We start from the raw sequence: 25,565 nt of genomic DNA on the forward strand, positions 1-25,565 counted from the left end.
TTTTGGTGATACCAGAGGTGGAACCCAGAGGCTTTCTACCTCCGGGCTATACTCCCAGACCTATTTTATATTTTATCTGGAACAGGTCTCACTAAGTTGCTGAGAGCCTCACTAAGTAGCTGAGGCTGGCTTCAAACCTGTGCAATCCTCCTGTCTCGGCCTCCCAAGCAAGGGGATTACAAGCGTGCGCCACCACGCCCAACCCGGCTTTATTTTTTCAATTTGAAACAGGGCCTCATGAAGTTGCTGAGGCTGGCCTTGAACCTGTGTCCTCCCATCTTATCCAAGTCCTGGGATCACAGCTGGTTCTGGGCCCCTCTCACTACCACCCAGCCCAGCCACTCACAGCCAGGCCTCTCCACCTCCTGTGTGCACACCAGGCATGGGGGGCTCTCTCTGTTCACTGTCTCCCAGACCGAACTTCCTGAGCGCAGACCCAGCTCCCAAACACCATCACGGCTGGCTCAGGGCCCGCTGGCAGAACAGAAGCAGGTGACCAGGAGAACTGAGTCCAGCCACAGCCTCACCACTAACCATCACAACCCGCTCTGAGCAGAGGCCTTTGAATCACCCGCCTCTTGGCAGTTTCATAAACACTGATGGTTGTGCAACTTAAAAAAAAAAAAAGGACCAAGCCAGGCACAGTGACACATGCCTGTAATCCCAGAACTTGGGAGGCTGAGACAGGAGGAGCCCAGGTTCAAAGTCAGCTTCAGCAACTTAGCCAGACCCTCCCTCGGCAATCTAGTGAGATGCTGTTTCAAAATAAAATAAGCCAGGTGTGGTGGCACACGTTTGTAATCCCAACATTTGGGAGGCTGAGACCGGAGGATCGCGGTTCACAGACAGCCTCAGCTACTTAGTGAGGCTCTCCATAACTAAGTGAGACCCTGTTTCAAAATAAAGAATAAAAAATGGCAGGGGGTGTAGCTCTGAGGTCGAATGCCCCTGGGTTTCATCCCCAGACCCGCAATAAATAAATAAACAATTAATTTAATTTAATGAGGGCTGGGAGTGTGGCTTAGAGGTAGAACGCCCCTGGGCTCACTCCCCAGCACCAAAAATATATATATAATAAAAATTGGTGTGCATGTGCCCACCTTGGAAAGGAGCCTGGCAGGCTGCAGGTGACAGGTGTCACAAGCACCACCCCGCTGTACACAGAACCTGGGGCCATTGTCTGCTCTACCACAGGCCAGCTTCCAGCATGACCCAGACAGACTCTCAGGTTGCAGATGGGAGCTGTAAAGACCTGCAGGGGCTGAGAGGAAGTCTCTGGGGTTTCCAGATTCTGCAGACCATGACTGACATCTCCCCTTGCCCAGCAAGGCCCTGGAGCTCTGGCTTGGTCCTCGCGCAGCTAAGACCCTGCCACAGCCACGGCTCGCCTCCCGTGGGCAGGTGCACTGTTTGGGAAACCTGAAAGGCCTGTGCCCTTCGGTAACATTTTATGAAGCTGGGCCTGGTGCACTCTTGTAATTCTAGTGCTTGGGAAGCTGAGAAAGAAGGATCATGGGTTCAAGGACAGCCTCAGCAAGTAGTGAGACTCAGCAACCTAGCAAGACCCTGTTCCAAAATAAAAATAAAACAGGACTGGCAGTGTAGCTCGGAGATAGAATGCCCCTAGGGTTAATCCCAAGTACCACAAAATAAATTAAATAAATAAATAAATAATAAAATAGGCTGGAGGTGAAGCTCAGAGGTAGAATGCCCCTGGATTCAATCCCCAGTGCCATCAAAAAATAAATAAGTAGCCGGGCGTGGTGGCGCACGCTTGTAATCTCCGCGCTTGGGAGGCGGAGACAGGAGGATCGTGCAGGTTCGAAGCCAGCCTTGCTGGCTTAAGAGACCCTGTTTCCAAATAAAAATATAAAATGGGTCTGGGGGTGTAGCCTGGAGGTAGAAGGGTTCCATCCCTAGTACCACCAAAAAAAAAGTAATAAAATAGGGCTGGGGGTGTATTCTGAGGTAGAATGCTTCTGGGTTCAATTCCCAGTACCACGAAATAACATTTTATGAACAGCTACTCTGTACCAGACAGAAAGCTGTGTCTTGGAGTTACAGTGATGAGCAAGCTTCTCTCTTTCTGTCTCTGTCTCTCTCTCTCTTTCATCCTGTACTAGGGGTTGAACTCAGTGGCACTCTTAACTCTGAGCTACACACCCAGCCCTTTTCTTCCTTCCTTCCTTCCTTCCTTCCTTCCTTCCTTCCTTCCTTTCTTCCTTCCTTCCTTTCTTTCTTTCTAGTACTTGGAATTGAACTTAAGGGCATTCTACCTCTGAGCTATACTCCCAGCCCAATTTTATTTTTTATTTGGAAACAAGGCCTCATTAAGTTGCTGAAGCTGTCCTCAAACCTGCAATCCTCCTGTCTCAGTCTCCCAATACTGAAACTATAGACAAGTGCCACTGTGCCCAGTTGAACAAGACTTATTTATTTAACTTACTTACTTGGTACTGGGGATTGAACCCAGGGCCATTCTACCTCTCAGTTACATCCCAGCCCTTTCTATTTTGAAACAGGGTCTTGCTAAGTTGCTGAGGCTGGCTTCAAATCAGTGATCCTCCGGCCTCAGCCTGCAAGTCCTGGGATCACAGGTGTGTACCACTGCACCCTGCGCGCCCAGCCTTCTATATAAAAATGTGTCAGACGACAGCCATATTCTGAGTCTTCCTTTCCCCGCAATGGCTTTTTACTCGCACACCATCTTAAGTTAACAGTTGCGGATACTTGGGGGGAAAAAAGAAACAACATTTAGAGCCGGGGGTGGTGGCCCACGCGTGTAATCCCAGCATTTGGGAGGCCGAGACAGGAGGATCGCGGTTTGAAGACAGCCTCAGCTACTTAGTGAGGCCCTTTACAACTCAGTGAGACCCAGTTTCAAAATAAAGAATAAAAAATAGGGCTGGGGGTGTAGCTCAGAGGTAGAATGCCCCTGGGTTCCATCTCCACTACCAGAAAAAAAAAAAAAAACATCTATTTCTAAATAAAATTGTTGGGGTACCTCCCCGACCCCATCCTGGCACTGGACACTACCCGGCGGTCCGGCCGGCCGTCTGATGGAGGGGAGCGCCCCACCCACCACAAGGGAGATGCCGGGTCCCCCAGGAGACCTCACGCCCAGGACGCCCAGGCGACACGCTGTACCTCGAGGGGCAAGTCCGTCCTTCTCGGCGCCTTAAACTTGTACATAAAATCCAGCAGGTCCTCCTCCTCGTCGTCAGAAAACGCCAGGGGGCTGCGGCCCCGGCGGGGCGCCCATGCCTCCACACCACCCTCGTCCACGCCCTCAACCACTTAACGCCGTTTACAGTCTACACGGGAGACAAAGCGCGTGGCCCGTCAGTGTCGCCGCCGGGCAGGAGGGCGAGGTGAGCACACAGCACGCCAGCCAGGCCTGTTAGGACGGGCACAACCGCAGGCTCCGGCCACCCGGGAGCTGCCAAGGAGCGGGGACCCGCCTCCCTCGGAGAGCAAGAAGCCATCTTGACACGCGTTCACACCGAAGGCTGGGCCCAGGCTCTCCTCTCCACACGGGCGGCCCCAAGCGGGAGAGCGCTGTTGTCTCTATAGCTAAGCACTGTCCACTGCTAAGGTGCGGCCCAGGGGCCTTCTCTTCTGAGCTACTCCCTGTGGCCCATTTCATTTTGTATTTTGAAATGGGGCCTGAGTTGCTGAGGGCGGCTCTGAACCTACAATCCTCCCATCTCGGCCTCCCCAGTACTGGGATCACAGTGTTTAGTTCTCTAAGCTGTGTGTGTGTGTGTGTGTGTGTGTGTGTGTGTGTGTGTGTGTGTGTGGTACTGGGGATGGAACCCAAGGACCTTCGACCTCCAGGCTATACTTCCAGACATATTTTTTAATATTTTATTTGGAAATGGGTCTCGCTAAATTACTGAGAGCCTCACTAAGTGGCGAGGCTGGCTTTGAACCTGTGCCATCCTCCTGTCTCAGCCTCCCAAGCGCGGGGATTCCAAGCGTGCCCACCACGCCCGGCTCCAGGCGTTCTTTAAGAGGCAGGATGCGGCGGCCACGGGTGCAGTTCAATAGTGGAGCAGCTGCCTCGAATGTGGGAGCCTCTGGGTTCGACTCCCTGGCATCATAAAATAAAAGAATGTGATATATAAAAGAGGCAGGTTACAAAAGGCCAGAAACCCTTAAAGAATGACCTTAAGCAAAGCTACACAGATTCCTCACTTCAAATGCCCTGGCAGGAGAATCTGATTGTAGCTCTTACCACTACTACAAAAAAAAAAAAAAAAAAGCAACATTTCTGTGTCCGTGTGCCTTGAATACATCCACGTGATTTATTAATTCTGCTCCAGAATTCATCTCATTGAATGAACAGACTATTTATCCCACTACCTGGCCAGTGGTCCTATCTTGGGATATATTCTCTGCCTGCTAGGTGTGACGGTGCACACCTGGAATCTCAGTCCTTGGGAGGCTGAGACAGGAGGATTGCAGGTTCAAGGCCAGTCTCAGCAACATAGAAAGACCCTGAGCAAATAAAAATCAGGCTGGGAGGAGAGCTGAGAGGTGGAAGGTCCCTGGGCACCGTCTCCAGTATCTACCTTTCTACCCATAGTCTCTGCCCACTCCCGGCTAACTTGACCTCGTAGACACCTCCTGCTGCACCTGGAGTCCTCGAAGGCAGAGCTGGAGGACGTTGGCTCACTTAGCCCCAGCACCCTGAGTCTGCAGATAGAAACCTGGCCTCTTCCTGGGTCACCTGTAACAACTCCTAAAACACGTGCAGCCGGGGATGGGTGGCCCACGCCTGTAATCCCTGTACTTGGAAGGCTGACATAGGAGGATCACTGTTTGAGGCCAGCCTCAGCAACTTGGCGAGACCCTGCTTATAAATAAATAAATAAATAAATAAATAAATAAATAAATAAATAAGCGAGCTGGGGGTGTAGCTCAGAGCTGGAATGCCCTGGTCCCCGGTACCAAGCCAAACCAAACCCAAATCACTGTAGCCAACACACTGTTCTCTCCTTCAAGGGGACTTGACTACCTGATCACAGCTCTGATAATAAAACTGGCCGTTAGAGCCGGGCGTGGCGGCGCACACGTGTAACCCCGGCATTTGGGAGGCTGAGACAGGTGGATGGTGGTTTACAGACGGCCTCATCAACTTAGCCCTTTGCAACTCAGTGAGACCCTGTTTCAAAATAAAGAATAAAAATGGGGCTGGGGGTGGAGCTCGGGGGTAGAATGCCCCTGGGTTCCATCCTCAGGACCGCAAACAAAACAAAAAAACTGGCCAGGGGACCTGCCCAATCCCGAGCCGCTTTTTCGCCGTCTGCCGCCATACCCCGGGCTGCCGGCAGGTGGCAGCACGAGCGCGCAGCTGCGGTCGGCGCCCGGGAGTCACTAATTGGCCCCTGTCCTGCTAAACTAAACTCAATTTAGTTGATTTTCTGCTGCGCTCTTAGGGCCTCGTGGAGCCTGGGAGCCCGCCCTGAACCCCAGGCCTCGGTGTGCTCTAGCCTAGGCTACCCGTGTGGCTGTCTCCGGACCTACAGGAAGGAAAAGAGACCCGCGCAGGGCCAGGGACCCCAGCCCCGAAGGCCGGCCAGCTCCTCCCTGCGGAGCGGTGCGCTAAGGGCCGGCTGGGTTCTGCTTCAAGACTGCCTTTGCGCACGCCGGCGCTGCTCCCTCCCAGTCCTGCCCTGGGGCGTCTTCCGCGCAACGGACTCACTTATTACCAGGGTAATCCTAAGGACCCTCTCAGGGCTGAAGCCAGAAGGCCCCCGTTGTGTTCCCCACAGCATCCTTGAGCAAGGTCAGAAACCAGTGACCCTAGCCGGCCACGGTGGTGCAGACCTGTAATCTCAGTCCTTGAGAGGCTGAGACAGGAGGATGGCAGGTTGGAGGACAGCCTCAGCAACTTAGTGAGGTCCTCAGCAACTTAGCAAAACCCTGTTTCAAATTTAAAAAAAAAAAATTTTTTTAACTCTGTAAAAAAAAAATGTGTGGCTCTCTGGCCTCCTAGAAGAAAAGGAGAGCCCAGAAATCTGAGTAGGAATAGAAACTAGTGGGCTGGAAGCAGGGAGGTTAGCTTGGGGAGCCCGGTGGGGTGAGGTGGGGTGGGGAACTTCAGACAGAAGCTGTAGAGCTGGGATCCTGAGGGGAAAGGAACCCCGGGGTCACATCCCCCGGGGAGTCACTGCTACCCTCTGTCTCATCCTCAGCACCTTGAGATGCTTGGAGCATGGCCGGCCTCAGACTGGCTGCCGCACTGTGGACGTGGACTGGCTGCATGGATCGCGTGGCCCTCTGCAGCCGTGGGAGGAAGCCCAGGATCTTTGACTGCAGGGATTTTTTTTTTTTTTTTTTTTTTTTTTTTTTTTTTTTTTGTGGTACTGGGGTTCCTGGAAGCCCTTCTACCTCCGGGCTACACTCCCAGACCTATTTTTGCATTTTTATTTGGAAACAGGGTCTCCTAAGCCAGCGCGCGGGGTTAGCTTCGAACCTGCGCGATCCTCCTGTTTCTGCCTCCCAAGCGTGGGGATTACAAGCGTGCGCCACCACGCCCGGCAACTGCAGGGATTTTATATTTTTCTTTTGTGGGACTGGAGATCAGACCCAGGGGCCTTCTGCCTCTGAGCCACACCCCCCACCCTATTTTATTTTTTACGTGGAAACAGGGTCTCACTAAGTTACTGCGTGCTCGCTACCCCTGAGCCCGCGATCCTCTTGTCTTGGCCTCCCAAGTGCTGGGAGGCCAGGCGTGGGCCACTGAGCCTGCAGAGGCCGAGGCCGCTAAAGGCCCGAGCGGAGCAGAGCCGTCTGAGCCGAGCCCTAGGCCACCCGCCCCGCGCGTGGAGGACCCCAGGTTAGCAAATACACCGCACACGGCACACGCTAGAGATTAACACGAAGGCGGCATGCCCGGCGGAACACTTACGTCCACGGCCCCGCAGCCACCGAGGAGAGAAAGAAGACTCTGTTAGAAAAGGGGCTTTGGGGATGGAACTCACACTCGTGTGCAAGTGTACAAACACACACACACCCCACACTCCAAACCTGCTGTGGCCAGAGGAAGAGGACGGCCGGGCGCAGCTCCCGGGTCCCTCCAAGAGAGGGCAAAGGGCGCGCTGACCGTGCAAGCTTAGGTCCTGCAGACAGGCGCTGGCGCACACCTGTCACCGCAGAACTAGGAAGCCGAGACAGGAGGGGCGTGGGTTCAAGCCCAGTCTCAGCAGCTTAGCGAGACCCTACTGCAAAATAAAAAATAAGAAAGACAGCCGGACATGGTGGCGCACGCTTGTCATCCCAGCATTCGGGAGGCTGAGACTGGAGGATCGCGGTTCGCGGACAGCCTCAGCTACTTAGTGAGGCCCTCTGCAACTCAGTGAGACCCGGTTTCAAAATAAAGAATAAAAAATAGGGCAGGGGCTGTAGCTAGGAGGTCGAATGCCCCTGGGTTCCATCCCTAGATCTGCTAAATAATAAATAAATGATTGGGGGGTGTAGCTTGGAGGTAGAATGCCCCTCGGTTCAATCTTCAGTTTCAGGGGGAAAAATTATATCCTACAGATTGATGTGGGGGTTTTTTGTTTGTGTGTGTGTGTGTGTGTGTGTGTGTGTGTGTGTGTGTGTGTGTGCGTGGTGCTGGGGATTGAACCCAGAGCCATTCTACTTAAGAGTTACGCCCCCAGCACTATTTTTTTGTTGTTGTGGTGGTGCTGGGGACTGAACCTAGGGGCATTCGACCTCCAAGCTACACCCCCAGCCCTGTTTTTTATTCTTTATTTTGGAACAGGGTCTCACTGAGTTGTAAAGGGCCTCACTAAGTACCCGAGGCTGTCCGTGAACCGCGATCCTCCTGTCTCAGCCTCCCGAATACTGGGATGACAAGCGTGCGCCACCACGCCCGGCTAATTTTTATTTTGAAACAGGGTCTCACTAGGGTGCAGAGGGCCTCACTAAGTAGCTGAGGCTGGCTGCGAACCGCGATCCTTCTGAATCCCAGCACTGGGATTACAGGTGTGCGCCTGGCCCCTGGGTCCACATATTGAATTTTAAGTGAGGAAAGGGGCGCCTCTCTGGCCAGCTGCAGGCAGTAACCCTGAGCTCTGTTCTGTTACCTCGAGGTAGGTGAAGAGAAAAGAGAGAAGTAAGGGCGGGGGAGGCAGATGATAAGAACAAAGAAATTCCGAGACGCGCAGGGAGCAGCGTGGGTCAGCAGGGACGACGGCCGGGTGTGCACAGGGCGTCCTGGTGTCTCCACAGCAGCTCGCGAGGCTCTGCCCGCCCCGCCAGCCTCGGGCGAGTGCTCAGTCCCACGCACCCTCCACTCTGCACCCGAGTCAACACCTGGATTTGCAGCCCCTCTCCGTCAGGACCCTGGGTACAACAAGTCCCTGGAAGAATTTGGATCCGCCCCGGCTCTGGCCTGAACGGATCGCACCCGCAGCACCTCGGGGTGGTGAAGGACAGGAGGAAGATCGGAAGGAAGGAGGCAGGAAGGAACGCCAAGACGGCACGTTAACACGCGGCGCTGGCGCTAAAGGACCTGTACACCCCAAGCGGCTCTTTCCCTGGCCGGTCTCTCCCAAATTCCAGGGAAATCTGTAGATCCCAGAGTCAACAGAAAGACACTACAACTGCCCTGCGCTCTGTTAAGAAGACAGATACGCTGATCATGGAGACTCGGACCAGCCTGAGGACTCCAAGAATGAGCAGCCCACCAGAAACTACCTCTGGGCTAGGTCAGCACCTTCTAGTCCCCCCCCCCCGCATTTTTTCCTTTTTTTTTTTTTTTTTTTTTAGTACTGGGGATGGAACCCAGTACCCCTGAGGTACACCCCCAGCCCTTTTCAGCATTTATTTATTTATTTACTTACTTACTTACTTACTTACTTGTGTGTATTATTGGGGATGAAACCCAGGGGCATTTTACCTCCGAGTTACACCCTCAACCCTATTTTTATCTTGAAACAGGGTCTCACTAGGTTGAGAGTCTTACTACTTGCTGAGGCTTTATTTTTTTTTAATTTTGAAACAGGGTCTGGCTAAGTTGTCAAAGGCCCCCCCCTAAGTTGCTGAGGCCGCCTCCGACCTGCGATCCTCCTGTCTCGGCCTCCCAAGCACTGGGATTCCAGGTGAGTACCACTGTGTTCAACTTAGTCCAGCACTTTCTGGACTGAGGCTAGATCGGCAGAGGAGCAGGTCACCAGAGATAGTGTGGCCAGCACTGGAAGACCTCAGACTCATCCTGGCCACGCCAGGCTGGAACCCCCCTCATCCTCCTGTGAAAAGCTTTCAGAGCCGTTCCACCTCGGGGCGGGGAGCTGGGGAGGCAGGACCTTCACCCCCACCGTCCAGGGGAGAAGCGGAAGCTCAGACAGGCGACTCACACAAAGTTGCACAGGTCGTAAGTGGCGAAGCAAGGCCCGGGCTCCCTTGGCCACCCAGGACAGAGGGCCTCGTCACTCCCGAGGGTCTGGGTAAGCGCCTGCACCCTGGTCACCCAGAGCACAGGGGAGCCCGGCCCTGCGGTGACTCGCTCCCAAAAGAAAGAACAAGGCAGAGGGCCTGGTGCCTTGGCACACTGTAAACCTGGGACATCAGAGGCTGAGGCGGGAGGACTGAAGGTTGAGGCCAGCCTCAGCAAAATAGTGAGATCCTGTTTCAAAATAAAAAGGGCCGAGAATATAGAACATCCCTGGGGTTGATCCCCAGTACTAAAATAATAATAATACTAATAATAATACTACTAATAATAATTAATAGTGGCAGTAGTAGTAGTAAAAAGGGCTGGGGGCATAGTAGCTCGAAGGTAGAATGTCTTGGGTTCAAAACCCAGTACGAGAAAGAGAGATAAATCAAAAGATAAAAGAAGAAATTTTCTAGAATAAGGCTTCTGGCAAGTCGCTCTCTCCCTCTCCCGCTTGTCGCCCCTCTGGGCCAACGCCTGCCGTGTTGGAATGGCGCCCAGCGGCCCTGGAGAGGTCTCGGGGTGAGAAACCGAGTCCTCCAGCCAGGAGCTCGAGAGCTTTTTTTTTTGGTCCTGGGGGTTAAACTCAGGGCCACTATACCTCTGAGCTATATCCCTAGCCCTTCCTCCTTTTTCTTTTTCTTTCTTTTTCTTTGTGGCACAGGGTCTTGCTAGGTTGATGAGAGTCTCAGTACTTGCTGAGGCTGCCATCAAACTTGCAATCCTCCTGTCTCAGCCTCCCAAGTCCTGGGATCACAGGCGTGCGCCACCATGCCCGGCTTCTTTTTTTTTATTTTGAAACAGGGTCTCACTAGGTTGCTGAGGCTGTCCTCAAACCTGTGATCCTCCTGTCTCAGCCTCCCGAGTCCTGGGATTATACAGTGGGTGAGCCCCTTAAACTGGCTCTCTCCGCTTAAACCTTCAGATCACCAAGGCCAGCCTAAGACCAGGCCTCAGCCTCGGGGAGTCAGCCTGTCTCTGCCCTGAACACTCAGCTGAAGGGAGCCCGAGGCCGGGGCGCCAGCTCCTGGTTAGAGGCGAGCTCCGCAGCCCCGCGGTGCCAGCTGCCACTCACCTTTCCGGGTCCGGCAGGTGGAGCAGCAGGTGCACACTGTGGGGAGGGGCGGGCACATCAGTGACACCCCCGCCCGGCAGGAACGGGGAGCCCTGGGGTGCAAGGTCCCAGTGCACTCCCAGTACTCCCGGAGGGTGCTCTCTGCCCAGACGCCACACTGGGGAAGGGATGGGAGAAGACAACCCTTGGGAGACCCACCAAGCTAGGCCACTTCCCCGGGGGGGGGGGGTGAGAGTTTTCCCTGGGAAATGGCCCCAGAAGCCTCTTCTTCCAGACCTTCCAGGCCAGAAAGTCTCCAGCAAACCTGGACCAATCTCTGAAGCCCAGAGCACTTTGTGTCTGGACATTTGGCCGAATCCTACTGGGTCCCGCCTGGTGCGCACCGCTGGTCCTGGGTCACAGCAGGACTCGGCACACGGTGCTCACTAAATACATATAGACTGATTCTAAATCCATGGAAAGCCTGGACCAATCTTTCTTGCTTTGTTTTTCTTTCTTCTTAATTGGCACTGGGGGTTTAATCCACTCTACCTCTGAGGTACACCCTCAGACCTTCCTAAAATTTACTTATCCCTGGAACCCAGGGACATCTTACCTCCGAGCTACATCCCCGGCCTTATTTTTTTATTCTTTATTTTTTGAAACAGAGTCTCACTGAGTTTCAAAGGGCCTCCCTCACTAAGCTGCTGAGGCTGTCCGTGAACCGCGATCCTCCTGTCTCACCCTCCCAAATGCTGGGATTACAAGCGTGCCCACCGCACCCGGCTGTTTGCATGACTTTTACCCTCAGAGCCCACTCACGTTCTCCCTGTTCCCCAAGAGGCAGCAACTGTGCCAAGTATGGTGGCCCACGCCCGTAATCCCAGTTCTTAGGAGGCTGAGACCGGAGGCTCACAGGTTCAAGGCCAGCCTCGGCCACTAAGTGAGACCCTGTTTCAAAATTGAAAAGAGAAAGAAAAAATAAAGGGATTGGGGGGGTACAGCTTGGAGGTAGGATGTCTCTGGCACCAGAAGGGGTAGACAGGCGATCTAAGGCCACCTTCTACAGCCCTGGCTTACCCTCTGCTGAGAGCCAGGGCTGCTGTGACTCCCAAGGAGCAGAGGAAACCAGGAGTCCTGGCCAGCTCCCACCCGCACCCACGTCCACACCCCGACTGCGGGACCTGTCCCACACTGATGGACAGATGCCAGGGGCCCCCACACAGCTGCACCCAATATAAGTGCACTAAGACCTCGGGGGCTGGACCAGGGCTCTGCAGATGAGCCAGGACTCCAGAGCCTTCCCAAGCCAGGCGTGTGACCACCATGGTTGGACGGAGGAGGGAGGGCTGTGAACTGCAAGGCCCTCGCCTCCTCCAGGACTCGACCTCCGAGCTACCACGGCCCGTATGTGGGGTCCAGGGAGCACGTGGTGACTGGACGGACAGGGGAGACAGCAGTGAGAGAGGGGAGGAGAGAGAGAGAAAGAGAGAGAGCAGAAGTGGCCCTTGGGAGCCGCCCTGGGTGGGTGGAGGGGATGCTCAGGGGCTCCATGCCGGGGAGACCAAAGATATGCTGAGGAAGAGAAGAAAGCCGGCCCCAGACCCTGGCCAGGCTCTATCCCCGACGCCCCAGGCCCAAGCCAGTCCCCCGCGCAGCCTCCGGGCGGCCCTGGGGTACCGGCCCACCGGCTGGGCCTCCTCTGTTGACGGAGGAGCAGGAGGGAGACCATGTTGCTTGGAGGGCAGGGCAGGGGCAGTGGGGCACCTACCCGAGCTGCCGGCGCTCTCAGAGGCACTCCGGGACATCTTGGGCTGGCCGTGCTTGCCGCTGGTGCGCCCGGGCCCCGGCGGAGGCGGCCCCGAGGGCGCGGGGGCGCCATCTCCCCGGATGGTGGTCAGGTCCTGCATGCTGAAACTGCGCAGTCGCTCCGATAAGGCGCCCTGGCCCTGCACGGACACGGGAGGGGGGTGGTCAGGGGCGCCGCGGGGCCCAGAGACCCCAAATGAGGGTCAGCAGGGTGGGCATCAAGCCTTGGAAGGCCGTGCAGGTGCCAGGTGTACTTGCTGGAGATGCGAGGCTGGAGGCCCGGAACCTCCCGGCCTGCTCTGGCCCCAGGTCCCGGCCCTCCTTCCAACACCCAAGGAGCCTGGTGGCCCGGACGGAGAGGGCAGGGGTGAGGCTGCCGGTCACCTCCACTCTAGCCGCTGTGGGTGGCCTTATGGGTTCTGAGGATTGACTCCAGGGGCGTCCTACCTCCGAGCTACAGCCTCAGCCCCCACCGTTAAATTTTGTTTTTATTTTGAAAATGGATGTGGTAGCACACACCTGTAGTCCTAGTACTTGGGAGGCTGAAACAGGATTGAAGGTTCGAGGCCATACTGGGCAACTTAATAGACCTTGTCTTAATGTTTTATTTATTTTCATAATTATTATTACTGTTATTATTTGCAGTACTGGGGATTGAACTCAGGGCTATTCCACCTCCGAGCTACACCCTCAGCCCTATTTTTATTTTTCCTGTGGAACTTTTTATTTTTTTTATTTTTTTTATTTTTTATTTTTTATTTTTTTATTTTTTATTTATTTATTTATTTTGGTGGTACTGGGGTTCCTGGAAGCCCTTCTACCTCCGGGCTACACTCCCAGACCTATTTTTACATTTTCATTTTTGGAAACAGGGTCTCCTAAGCCAGCGCGCGCGCGGCTGGCTTCGAACCTGCGCGATCCTCCTGTCTCTGCCTCCCAAGCGCGGGGATTACAAGCGTGTGCCACCACGCCCGGCTTTTTTTTTTTAATTAATTAATTTATTTATTTTTAAATAAATTAATAGTTTAAATAAAATAAATAGTTTATTTTTAAACTATTTATTTATTTTTATTGGTGCATTGTAATCATACATCACATTGGAATACAAGACTTGAGAGGATATACAAGCACACATCATCCAATTAGCCCTCATCCAGTCCCCATCCCATTCCCTCCCCCTCCCTCCATCCCATGCTTCTTTGGTGATTAACTTTGATACATTTGTTTATGTACCTCCTGCATTTTAAAGAGGCTCCATCCTCCCCTATTCCATACCCTCTGATTGGTCACCTTAGTTGCTTCACTATAGGGCCCTTTCTATAGCTAAACCTCTTCCTGTTGCCCCTTTCCTCCTAGTTATTGCTGATTAGGGGAAGCATCTGGTTTTAATTTTCTGCGATATTTCTCTGTGCATGCCGCGTTGCAAATACCGATCCCACTCTTGAAGGCCCCAGTAGTGGCCTGGCTACCCGGTGGACTAATCCAGACCTCGCTGGCTCAAGCAGCGGCCTTGCCTCATGGGAGGCCCTGATTCTGGTCTCACTGGCCCCAACACTGGCCTAACCCCTCAGCTGGCTCCGATCCCGGCCTCAGAGGCCCCAGCACCGGCCTTGTCTCACGGCAGGCTCTGATGTTGGCCTTGCTAGTTCTAGCACCGGCCTAACCCCTCGGCAGGCTCTGATCCCGGCCTCGGAGGCCCCAGCACCGGCCTTGCCTCATGGCAGGCTCCGATCCCGGCCACGTTGGCTCTGGTACCGGCCTAACCCCTCAACAGGCTCCAATCCTGGCCATGCTGGCCCCAGCACCTGCCTGACCCCTCTGCAGACTCCGATCCCAGCCTCGCTGGCCCCAGCACCTGCCTAACCCCTCGGCAGGCTCCGATCCCAGCCTCGGAAGCCTCAATAGCGGCCTTGCCTCACAAAAGGCTCCGATGCCAGCCGCTGGCCCCAGCACCGGCCTAACCCCTCAGCAGGCTCTGATCCTGGCCTCGGAGGCCCCAGCACCGGCCTTGCCTCATGGCAGGCTCTGATCCCAGCCACGCTGGCCCTGGCACCGGCCTGACCCCTCGGCAGGCTCTGATCCTGGCCTCGGAGGCCCCAGCACCGGCCTGCCTCATGGCAGGCTCCGATCCCGGCTTTGCTAGCCCCAGCACCGGCCTAACCACTTGGCAGGCTCAATAACAGCCTTGCCTCACAGAAGGCTCCGATGCCAGCCACTGGCCCCGGCACCGGCCTAACCCCTCAGCAGGCTCTGATCCCGGCCTCGGAGGCCCCAGCACCGGCCTTGCCTCACGGCAGGCTCTGGTCCCGGCCACGCTGGCCCTGGCACCGGCCTCATCCCTCAGCAGGCTCCGACCCTGGCCTCGGAGGCCCCAGCACCGGCCTTGCCTCATGGCAGGCTACGATCCTGGCCTCGCTGGCCCCAACACCGGCCTAAGCCCTAGGCAGGCTCTGATCCTGGCCTCAGAGGCCCGAATAGCTCCTTGCCTCACGGCATGATCCAATCCCGGCTTCACTGGCCCCGGCACCGGCCTAACCCCTCGGCAGGCTCCGATCCCGGCCTCGGAGGCTCCAGCACCGGCCTTGCCTCACAACAGGCTCTAATCCCAGCTTTGCTGTGTCTGTCGCCGGCCTCACCCCTCGGCAGGCTCTAATCCGAGCACCCTCTTCGCCCAACCATTTGTCCCACGTTCTCGAGTGTGCGTGGTGGTAGCATTCTGCCTCTGGGGTCATTACTTCAAAGGTTTCAGGTGTAATGCATCAGATCTCTGCCTCCCCTGAGTACTGGCCACTGCCATTGCCACTGCCTCCACCATTTCAAATCTTTCCCAAGCTCTTTTTCCACTCTGAATGTTGTCCAGTCTTCCTAAGCATGCACGACGGTAGCATTCGACCTTTGGTGTAATTTCTCCAAAAAATAATAATAAAAAAATAAGGTTGGTAGGCTCCAATTTCTGCTTCTCCTGAATACAAGTCTCCACCGCCAATGGGGAGACCGCTTTCAGCACCGCCTTTCTCCTTGGTCTCCGCTAAAGTCTCTCTCCTTACAGGTGATGTCCAAGATTCTTAACAATGTAGAGAAGAAGCAGTCCTCCTTAGCGGGGAATTTTTCCAATAATTCCAGTTCATCTGGATAAGTTTTGTCTGCATCTCCAGTATCCTGGCATCCGCCACAGCCTCCTTGACCCCTCTCCGATATTTTCCTTTTTTTCTTTTTCTTTTCCTTTTTTATAGGGTCCTTCCGGGTGGAAAAGGGGTGCCTAGGGATGCCCCACTAGCGCCTGCCCACCCGCCCAGGGTCGGGGCCAGGGGCCCGGACCACAGGGTCCTTCCGGGTAGGGAGGGGGTCACCTAGGGGTGCCCTGCCAGCGCCTGCCCACCCGCCCAGGGTCGGGGCCAGGGGCCCGGATCACAGGGTCCTTCCGGGTGGAGAGGGGGTCGCCTAGGGGTGCCCCGCTAGTGCCTGCCCACCCGCCCAGGGTCGGGGCCAGAACCTCAGCCCGATTTCTTATTGTTTCATTTTTTTAATTTTTTAAAAAATGTTTTGCAGTACTAGGGATGGAACCCAGGGCCATTCTACCTCCAACCTACACCCCCAGATCTATTTTTATTCTTTATTTTGAAACAGGGTCTCACTGAGTTGCAAAGGAATTCACTAAGTAGCTGAGGCTGGCCACAAACTACTCCTGTCTCAACCTCCCAAATGCTAGGATTACAAGCGTGCACCATCAGGCCTGGCTTTTTTTATTCTTTAGCTCAAAACAGGGTCTCACTAAGTTGTGGAGGGCCTTAAATAGCTGAGGCTGGCTGGAAACCTGAGATCCACCTGTCTCAGGCTCCCAAGTGCTGGGATTACAAGCTTGCATCACCATGCCCAGCCACAGCCCTTTTTGTTTTATTTTATTTATTTATTTACTTATTTGTTTATTTATTTTTGCGGGTTTGGAGATGGAACCCAGGGGCATTTGACCTCCGAGCTACACCCGCTGCCCTATTTTTTATTCTTTTATTTTGAAACAGGGTCTCAGTAAGTTGCAGAGAGCCTAAGTAGCTGAGGCTGTCCACGAACTTCGATCCTCCGGTCTCAGCCTCCCAAATGCTGGGATTACAAGCATGCGCCACCACACCCGGCTTCCTTTTTTATTTTGAAACAGGGTTTCACCAAGTTGCTGAGGCTGGCCTCAAATCTGTGATTCCCCTGTACATATTAGAGAAAGCAGCAGTGGGCCTCATGCATGTCCATTTTAGCAGAGGGCTCAAACTCCAGCGGGTCCAGCTCCAGTACCAGTGGCAGCAGGAAGTCTGGAAGATGCCAGGCTAGCAAAGAGGGGACCACAGTAGGTCAGGACCAGCCTAGTCCTGTGTCAGAGGAAATCAGAGCGGCACGGGAACACAGATCGTGGGAACAAATGGGCTGCAGGCATGCCGATAATCCTAGTACTTGGGAGGCTGAGACGGGAGATGGCAGGTCCAAGGGCAGCCTCAGCACCTCAGCGAGACCCTTGGCAACTCAGTGAGACCCTGTTTCAAAATAAAAAGGATAAAGGAAGCTGGGCATGGTGGCGCATACTTGTAATCCCAGCATTTGGAAGGCTGAGACAGGAGGATCTTGGTTCACGGGCAGCCTCAGCTACTTATTGAGGCCCTTTGCAACTCAGTGAGACCCTGTTTCAAAATAAAGAATAAAAATAGGGCTAGGGGTGTAACTCGGAGGTAGAATCCCCTGGGGTCCATCCCCAGTACCAAAAAAAAAAAAAAAGTATAAGGGCTTGGGGTGTAGCTCAGAAGTACAATGCCCCTGGGTTCCATCCCTAGTACAGAGAGAGAAAGAAAGAGAGAGAGAGAGAAAGAGAGAGAGAGAGAGGAGAGAGGAGAGAGGAGTGAGGAGTAGAGAGAGAAAGAGAGAGAGAAGACAGCCAGGCATGGTGGTGCATGCTTGTAATCCCAGTACTTGGGAGGCTGAGACAGGAGGATCACAGGTTCACGACCAGCCTCAGCGTCTTAGTGATGCCCTCTGCAACTTAGTGAGACCCTATTTCAAAATAAAGAATAAAAAAATAGGGCTAAAGGTATAGCTCAGAGGTAGAATGCCCGGGATTCAATCCTCAGTTTTACAAAAAAAAAAAAAAAGAAGACAAATTAGCCTTTACCTGTGAAAACAGCTGGTTAGCTGGGCGTGGTGGAGCATGCTTGTAATCCCAGCATTTGAGAGGCTGAGACCGGAGGATCGCGGTTCACGGACAGCCTCAGCTACTTAGTGAGGGCCTCTGCAACTCAGTGAGACCTGGTTTCAAAATAAAGAATAAAAAAAATAGGGCAGGGGGTGTAGCTCGGAGGTTGAATGCCCCTGGGTTCCATCCCCAGACCCACAAAAAAAAAAAAAGAAAAAAGAAAAAATCTGGTTAAAATCAAGATGTCTTTCTCATTTGCAATCTCCTCTGCTCAAAACCTCCTTCTTGCCACCTCCCACAATCCCTGGTGGACCTGTCACCTGGCTCTCCTCTGGACAATCTTTTATATCCAGGACGATTGTCCTTTGGGAATAACCAATATTTGTCTGCAGTGTTCTCAAAAACTAGGCTTTCTTCTTTGGGGAGATAAATTTGGATTCCCTATGTTTGGAAGAGCTTAATACCATATGGCCCATAAATCAAGGAGCCACCTTGAATTGGACAATTGTGAAAAGCTCTGAGAGGTCCTGGAGTGGTGAGGAGAAGCAGCTTCCCGCCTCCCTTGCAGCTAAGCATGGCCTCACGATTCAGTCCTGGCCAGTGGGATGGAAGGGAAGTCCTCGGAGGGATTTCTGGAAAAGACTTCCTTTTTCTGACATGCAGGAGGAGGAAGGCCCTACCCTGCTCGCTGCTTTCTGCCTTTGAGTGTGGTTCAGAGGCCTGGAGCTGACATCCTGCCACGTGGATCACAGAGCCACGCGGCAAGGCTTGACACCACTAAGTCACTGGCATGACAACGGCGCCCATCTGCTCCTAATTTCTTTTTTTTTCTTTTTCTTTTTTTGGGTGCTGGGGATTAAGTCCAGGGGTATTTTTATTCCTTTTTTTTTCTGTGTGTGTGTGTGTGTGTGTGTGGTACTAGGGATTGAACCAAGGGCATTCTACTTCCAACCTATACTCTCAGCCCTATTTTTTATTTTATTTTATTTTTTGATTCTGGGGAGGGAAATCAGGGGCATTTGACCTCCAAGCTACACCCCCAGCCCTCTTTTTTTATTCTTTTATTTTGAAACAGAGTCTCACTCAGTTGCAAAAGGCCTAAGTAGCTGAGGCTGTCTGTGAACTGTGATCCTCCTATCTCAGCTTCCCAAATGCTGGGATGACAAGCGTGCGCCACCACACCCGACTTTTATTGTTTATTTTGCAACAGGGTCTCACTAAGTTGCAGAGGGCCTCACTAAGTAGCTGAGGCTGGCCGCAAACCTGCGATCCTCCTGTCTCAGCCTGTAGTACTGGGATTACAAGCGTGCGCCACCACGCCCGGCTGACCCCGGGGTGTTTTTAACACTGAACTACTTTCCAGCCTTTTTATTTTGAAACAGGGTCTCCCTAAGTTGCTGAGTTGCTGAGGCTGGCTTCAAACTTGGGGTCCTCTTGCCTCCGCCTCCCAAATACTGGGCGGGATAACGGGAGCGCATACACACCTGGCTAGAGCGCGGGTTTAGCCTGCCCACTGCACAGTGTCTAATGTCTGCTGCTGGTGACACTGAGAACAAGGCAGAGGTTAGTGAGTCGGGCAGAGGGGGCACGGCCGCCAGGATTCAGTTAGCACTTCTCCTACACTGGGCGCTGACATTAGCCTCCCACAGCCGCCATGCTCCCCAAGCACAAGCCGGCGCCTCCTTAGCAGGCCTCGGGGAGACGCAGCCTTGCTTGTGACATAAAATTGGATTAACAAACCGAACAGGAGGGAAGAGATGAGAGTTTCTATTATGAGAGTCAATAATCAAATCCATTTCATTCTCCAGGCATTAAACAAAGGGGACAAAAACCCCACTAAGTTAACGACATGCTGGCACAGGAACACGCAGGCAGAGACGCCACCTCCGACCCAGCCCAGAGGAGGCCTGCCGCTGCCCGCGGGGAGTGTGCAGTTAATCACACCTGTCAACCGGGTTACCTGCCCGTCTCTGTGGTCCAGGGAGGAGACAAAATGGAAGAGCCGAGCCACCTGATGAAGGGGACAAAACCAAGAGCCATGGGCTGGCTGAGGCCACAAGGCAGAGGCGCAGCCAGGCGCAATGGCCACGCCTGGAACCCCAGCACGTGGGAGGCTGAGACAGGAGGATCGTGGATCGAGGACAGCCTCAGCAAGTACTGAGACTCTCGTCAACCTAGCGAGACTCTGTTTCCAAATAAAAATAAAAGGAGCTGGGGCTGTAGCTGAGAGGTAGAATGTCCTTGGGGTCAACCCCCAGTGCCACAAAATTAAAATAAAAATAAAAAACTAGAACTGGGGGTATAGCTCAGAGGTAGAATATTCCTGGCATCAATCCCCTGTGCCAAAAACAAAACAAAACAAAAAGAAAGAAAAATAGCAAGATGTCAAAATCATGATAATACTGCAGAACATCCTATTTATATGAAATTTTCTGGGGGTACTGAGTATTGAACCCAGGGCCTTGCACGTGCTAGGCAAGCACTCTACCACTGAGCTACGCCCCCAGCTCTAGAACATTCTAGATGTACTTTGTGGCACACACTGGGAACTGCCCCACCTCACCCCATATCTTTCTCCCCATTTTCCTCCTCAGTTTGCAGAGAGCCACGGATGGAAGAAGGACTGTGTTTCCCGGGCTCTTTTCTGGGAGTGCCCTTTGTGAGAGACGCAGCAGACATCCGCGGCAAGGGTGGAGCAGGAGCAGGAGGAGCAGGAGGAGGAGGAGGAGGAGCAGGAGGAGTGGGAGGAGCAGTGGGAGGAGGAGGAGGAGGAGTGGGAGGAGGAAGAGGAGGAGCAGGAGGAGTGGGAGGAGGAGGAGGAGGAGCAGGAGGAGCAGGAGGAGCAGGAGTGGGAGGAGGAGGAGCAGGAGGAGGAGTGGGAGGAGGAGGAGGAGGAGCAGGAGGAGTGGGAGGAGGAGGAGGAGGAGCAGGAGGAGGAGTGGGAGGAGGAGGAGCAGGAGGAGGAGTGGGAGGAGGAGTGGGAGGAGGAGGAGGAGCAGGAAGAGCGGGAGGAGGAGGAGCAGGAGGAGCAGGAGGAGGGCCGGGAGCCCTGAGAGACAGGTGCATCTGAGCCCTGTGAACAGCCGGCCTGCTCATCTTGCCCCGGTGCCTGGGGAGGGGTGTTGGGGCGCCAGGAGGCCCCTCTGCACAGCACTGCGGTGCGGCAGGTCCCACGGGTCCTCCCGGGGGTGGGGGGGGAGCGAGGCTGACGGAGGAGCCGCGGGATCCGCGCCCAACTGTCCCCAGAGCCTCCTCTCCAAGCCCAGGTCTGGCTGTCCTCCACGCCGAGCGGGCGCCACCGGCCAAGCTATGAACACACGAGTCTTTTCTTCCCCTTTGGTGCTCAGGGTGTTGCTAAGTTGCCTGGGCCGCCCTTGAACCCGTGGTCCTCCTGTGTCAGCCTCCCACGTACTGGGGCTACAGGCCTGCGCCACTGCACCCACGGCCCACGACCTTAGTTGTTTTTTTTTTGGTGGTACTGGGGGTGGAACCCAGGGGCTTTCTACCTCCGGGCTATACCCCCAGACCTATTTTATACTTTATTTGGAAACAGGGTCTCACTAAGTTGCTGAGAGCCTCACTAAGTAGCCGAGGCTGGCTTCGAACCTGCGCGATCCTCCTGTCTCAGCCTCCCTAGCGCGGGGATGACAAGCGTGCGCCACCGCGCCCGGCTAGATCACCTTAGTTTTTAAAACTGGTTGTGAGAGAGCCGGGTTTGATGGCGCTGGCCTATAATCCCGGTACGTGGAGGCGGAGACGGGAGGATAGCAGGTTCAAGGACAGCCTCAGCGAGCAGTGAGATTCTCATCAACTAGTGAGCCTGGTTTTCAAATAAGAAATCAAATCGAGCTGGGGTGTAGCTTGAAGGCAGAATGCTTCTGGGTTCAATCCCCAGTACAAAAACAAAAACCACTGGTTGCTAGGGTGAGTTGTAAATATTATTGTCATAGATCGAATCCTGGTTAAAAAACACGAACGGCAGGAGCGGGCATAGCTGCCCGGAAGCCTTCTCAGGAAAACACCACGAGCTCAGGGTTCTGGTGGCCTCGGCCAGCGGACCCAGCAGACGGAGGCCGTGACGTAGAAAGGGCACGCGGCACCAAGGAGGGCACGGCGCTCATTCCTGTCTCCTGGGAGTCGCTCCCAAGCACGGCTGACAAGACTTTCCTTTTCTGAGGTTTCTTGCTTTGGCAGGAGGTGGGGAGTGTCTCACGAAGTTGCTGAGGCTGTCCTCGAACCTGCAACCCTCCTGTCTCAGCCTCCTGGTACTGGGATTACAAGGGTGCACCACCATCCCCCACTAGACACAAAGTTTCATAAAACAAAAACTGACACCGACCTGTGACTGACTGCAGACACATAGCTCTTTGCTAGAAATAAAACAAAGTAAGCAACTGGCTCCAACCAGAAGCCTCCGAGGGCCGGCCGTGCCTACACACTTCCTCTTTCTCTGTTTTGGTACTTGGGATGGAACCCAGAGGCATTCGACTTTCAAGTTATACCCACCCCCCAGCCTGATTTTCTTTCTTATTGGAAGCAGGGTCTCACTGAGTTGCAGAGAGCCTCGCTAAGTAGCTGAGTCTGGCTTCGAACCCGAGATCCTCCCGCCTCGGCCCCCCAGGAACTTGGATTACAAGCGCGCGCCAGCACGCCCGGCTTGCTTACGACCTTTCTGGGATGAGGGTTCAAAAGCAGCATTTTACTCAAGCTAGAGGTATAGATAAAGCACCAATGGATAGAAGATGAGGATGGGAAGGAGACTTTTCTTTTTTTATTTATGCTGAACTGTTTTGTAGCTTGATTTTGGTTTTTTTGTGGCACTGGGGATTTTTTTCTTTTCTTTTTCTTTTTTTCTTTTTTTTTTTTGCAGTACTGAGGCTGGAACCCAGGGGCATTCCACCTCTGAGCTAGATCCCCAGCCCTATTTTTTATTATTTATTTATGAAACAAGGTCTCACTGAGTTGCAGAGGGCCTCGTTAAGTAGCTGAAGCTGTCTGTGAACCCGTCATCCTCCTGTCTCAGCCTCTCGAAGGCTGGGATGACAAGCGTGCCCACCGCGCCCGGCTCGTGGCACTGGGGATGGAGCTCAGGGGCATTCTACTTTCGAGCTACACCCCCAGCCCTATTTTATTTTTTGTTTGGAAACAGGGTCTCACTAGGCTAATGAGACTCTCACTCCTTGCTGAGGCTGTCCTCAAACCTTCGATCCTCCTGTCTCAGCCTCCCAAGGACCAGGATTACAAGCGTGCGCCACCACGCCTGGCTTCTCAACTGGCATCATGTTTGGGGGGAAATAACACACCATACTTTCCTCAATCCCAGGAAAAGTACAGAAATGAGCTGTTTTAACCCTAATGACTTGTGAACTCTTGGCAGTAGCCTCTTCAGAGCTGGCTGCTTAAACCTTAGCTCGGGAACGTGTTAAAAATAGAGATTCGTGGGCCACCGCCTGAGACTCTGACTCAGCATACCTGAGAATCTATTAAAGAATCAAAAGCCGAAGCTTCCCAGGTGGCTGCGGCGTGAGGTGGGGTTTGGAGCAGCGGTGAGCCATGAAGCCTCCGACCTGCCTGGTGTGAACCGCCGTTGCTAAGGCAACCACGGATGGACACCTGGGCCTGACTGGAGTTTTGGATTTACTGCCCTTCATGCATTTATTTATTTATTTATTTATTTATTTATTTATTTATTTATACTGGGGATAGAACCCAGGAGCATTCTACCTCTGAGCCACACACCCAGCCCATTTATTTATTTATTTATTTATTTATTTATTTATTTATTTATTATTTATGTGAAACAGGGTCTTGCTATATTGCTGAAGGTCTTGCTAAATTGCCGAGGCTGGCCTGCGATCCTCCTGTCTCAGCCTCCCAAGTTCTGGGATCACAGGCGCGCTCCAGCATGTGTGGCCAGGTCTGGGGAGGTACTGAGAGGTCGACACCGTGGTTAAGAGGTGTGTGTGCTATAGCCGGGCGTGGTGGGCACGCTTGTCATCCCCGCGCTTGGGAGGCTGAGACAGGAGGATCGCGCAGGTTTGAAGCCAGCCTCCGCTGGCGTAAGAGACCCTGTTTCCAAATAAAATATAAAATAGGTCTGGGAGTGTAGCCAGGAGGTAGAATGCTCCTGGTTCCATCCCCAGTACCACAAAAATAAATAAATAAATTAATTAATTAATTAAATAGGACTGGGGTGGAGCTCAGAGGTAGAATGCCGTTGGGTTTAATCCCCAGTACTGAAAAGAAAGAAAAGAACTGGGCCTGATAGCGCACACTTGTCATCCCAGCCTTTGGGAGGCTGATACAGGAGGATCCTGGTTCACGGCCGGCCTCAGCTACTTAGTGAGGCCCTGTGCAACTCAGTGAGACCCTGTTTTAAAATAAAGAATAAAAAATAGGGCTGGGGGTGTAGCTCGGAGATAGAATGCCCCTGGGTTCCATCCCCGGTACCTCCAAAAGGAAGGAAGGGAGGGAGGGAGGGAGGGAGGGAGGGAGAGATTGTTCTGGGGACAAGTTAACTACTTTTCCATCGATTTTAAAGGGGACCCTTAAAAAGACGAGACGCCAAGGAGTGGCGCTAGCCTGTCCCGGCAGGCTGCCTGAGCGGGGAGCAGGGCGCAGAGAGGGCGAGGATGGCCGCACGGTACCTTGGAAGCAGCCATCACGGCCGCCGTGGCCGCCACATTCAGGCCGCGCTTCCCGAAGTGCACCAGGGCGTCGTAGCTGCGGTCCTTGGCTTGGACCAGGCAGTCGTCGATTTCCTGTCAAAGAAGCACAGGTGCGCTGAGCCGGCTGGCCGGGCTCGGCCGCTTCTCCGTCCTTCCTCTCCAGGGCCCGGCTTGGGCGAGTCATAGACGCCTTGAGCACATGTTGGAGACAGGACGGGGCGAGACGGGGACACTGGGAGTGGGACAGGGAATTTGGAAAAACCTGCAAGTTTCCAGGCACCGTGGCACTCGCCTGTAATCCCGGTACTTGGAAGGCCGAGATAGGAGGATCACAGGCGGGAGGCCGGCCTCCACGACTCAGTGAGACTGTTTCAAAATAAAGAATAAAAAATCGGGCTGGGGTTGGAGCTCAGAGGTAGAATGCCCCTGGGTTCCACGCCCAGTACCACACACACACACACACACACACTGCTGGGGCTGGAGCTCGGAGGTACTGGGGGTGACAGGCATGTACCATTGCATCTGCCTAAAATAATAATTAATAAAAATAAATCAAAGTTAAAAAACAAAGTGTCATAAAATCATTTAAAATGTGATTACATTTTAAAGGAACTAAACAAGTTACTGGGATAAATAACCAATTGACGTGTCTCCTGCAATATATATATTGTTTATGTATATATATATAATATATATATATATATATATATATATATATATATATATATATATATATAATTTACAAAAGGCAGAATTTTTTGTGTGTGGTTCTGGGGGTGGAACCCAGAGGCTTTCTACCTCCAGGCTATACTCCCAGCCCTATTTTATATTTTATTTGGAAACAGGGTCTCACTGAGTTGCTGAGAGCCTCACTAAGTAGCTGAGGCTGGCTTCGAACCTGTGCGATCCTCCTGTCTCTGCCTCCCAAGCGCGGGGATTACAAGTGTGTGCCACCATGCCTGGCAAGGCAGATTATTTTATATAGCATATAAAAATATATAGCCTATATTTAATATATATACAAAAGACAGATTTGTTTTTGTTTTTGTTTTTTTACGGGTCTGGGGATGGAAACCAGGGGCATTGAACCTCTGAGCCATACCCTCTGCCCTGTTTTTTATTCTTTATTTGGAAACAGGGTCTCACTGAGTTGCTGAGAGCCTCACTAAGTAGCTGAGGCTGGCTTCAAACCTGTGCGATACTCCTGTCTCAGCCTCTGGAATGCTGAGATTACAAGTGTGCGCCACCACGCCTGGCTCAAGACAGATTATTTTATATAGCATATAAAAATATATAGCATATATTTTATATAGCATGTAACTATATATACAAAACACAGATTATTTTATATAGCATATATTTTATATAGCATATATTTTATATAGCATATATATATATAGTTTTTTTCTGGTT

At 53.2% G+C, this 25,565-nt stretch overlaps 1 protein-coding gene across 3 annotated transcripts in view; it reads right to left on the bottom strand.

Annotated features, from left to right (window-relative positions):
* The window catches only part of REEP1 (receptor accessory protein 1), a gene marked incomplete at both ends in the record, with an annotated part of 65,226 nt that overhangs the window by 561 nt on the left and 39,100 nt on the right, over positions 1-25,565 (bottom strand). The window contains 4 exons of one of the 3 annotated variants that reach the window (XM_080711092.1): positions 3,148-3,296; positions 10,527-10,562; positions 12,277-12,454; positions 24,132-24,245. In XM_080711092.1, coding sequence (XP_080567218.1) covers positions 3,148-3,296; positions 10,527-10,562; positions 12,277-12,454; positions 24,132-24,245 — 477 coding nt within the window. The remainder of the gene's footprint in view (positions 1-3,147; positions 3,297-10,526; positions 10,563-12,276; positions 12,455-24,131; positions 24,246-25,565) is intronic. The other 2 variants (XM_080711093.1, XM_080711094.1) reach the window with 2 other exon arrangements.

Source organism: Muscardinus avellanarius (genome assembly GCF_963383645.1).
Source record: "Muscardinus avellanarius genome assembly, chromosome: 15".
NCBI classification, from domain to species: Eukaryota; Metazoa; Chordata; class Mammalia; order Rodentia; family Gliridae; genus Muscardinus; species Muscardinus avellanarius.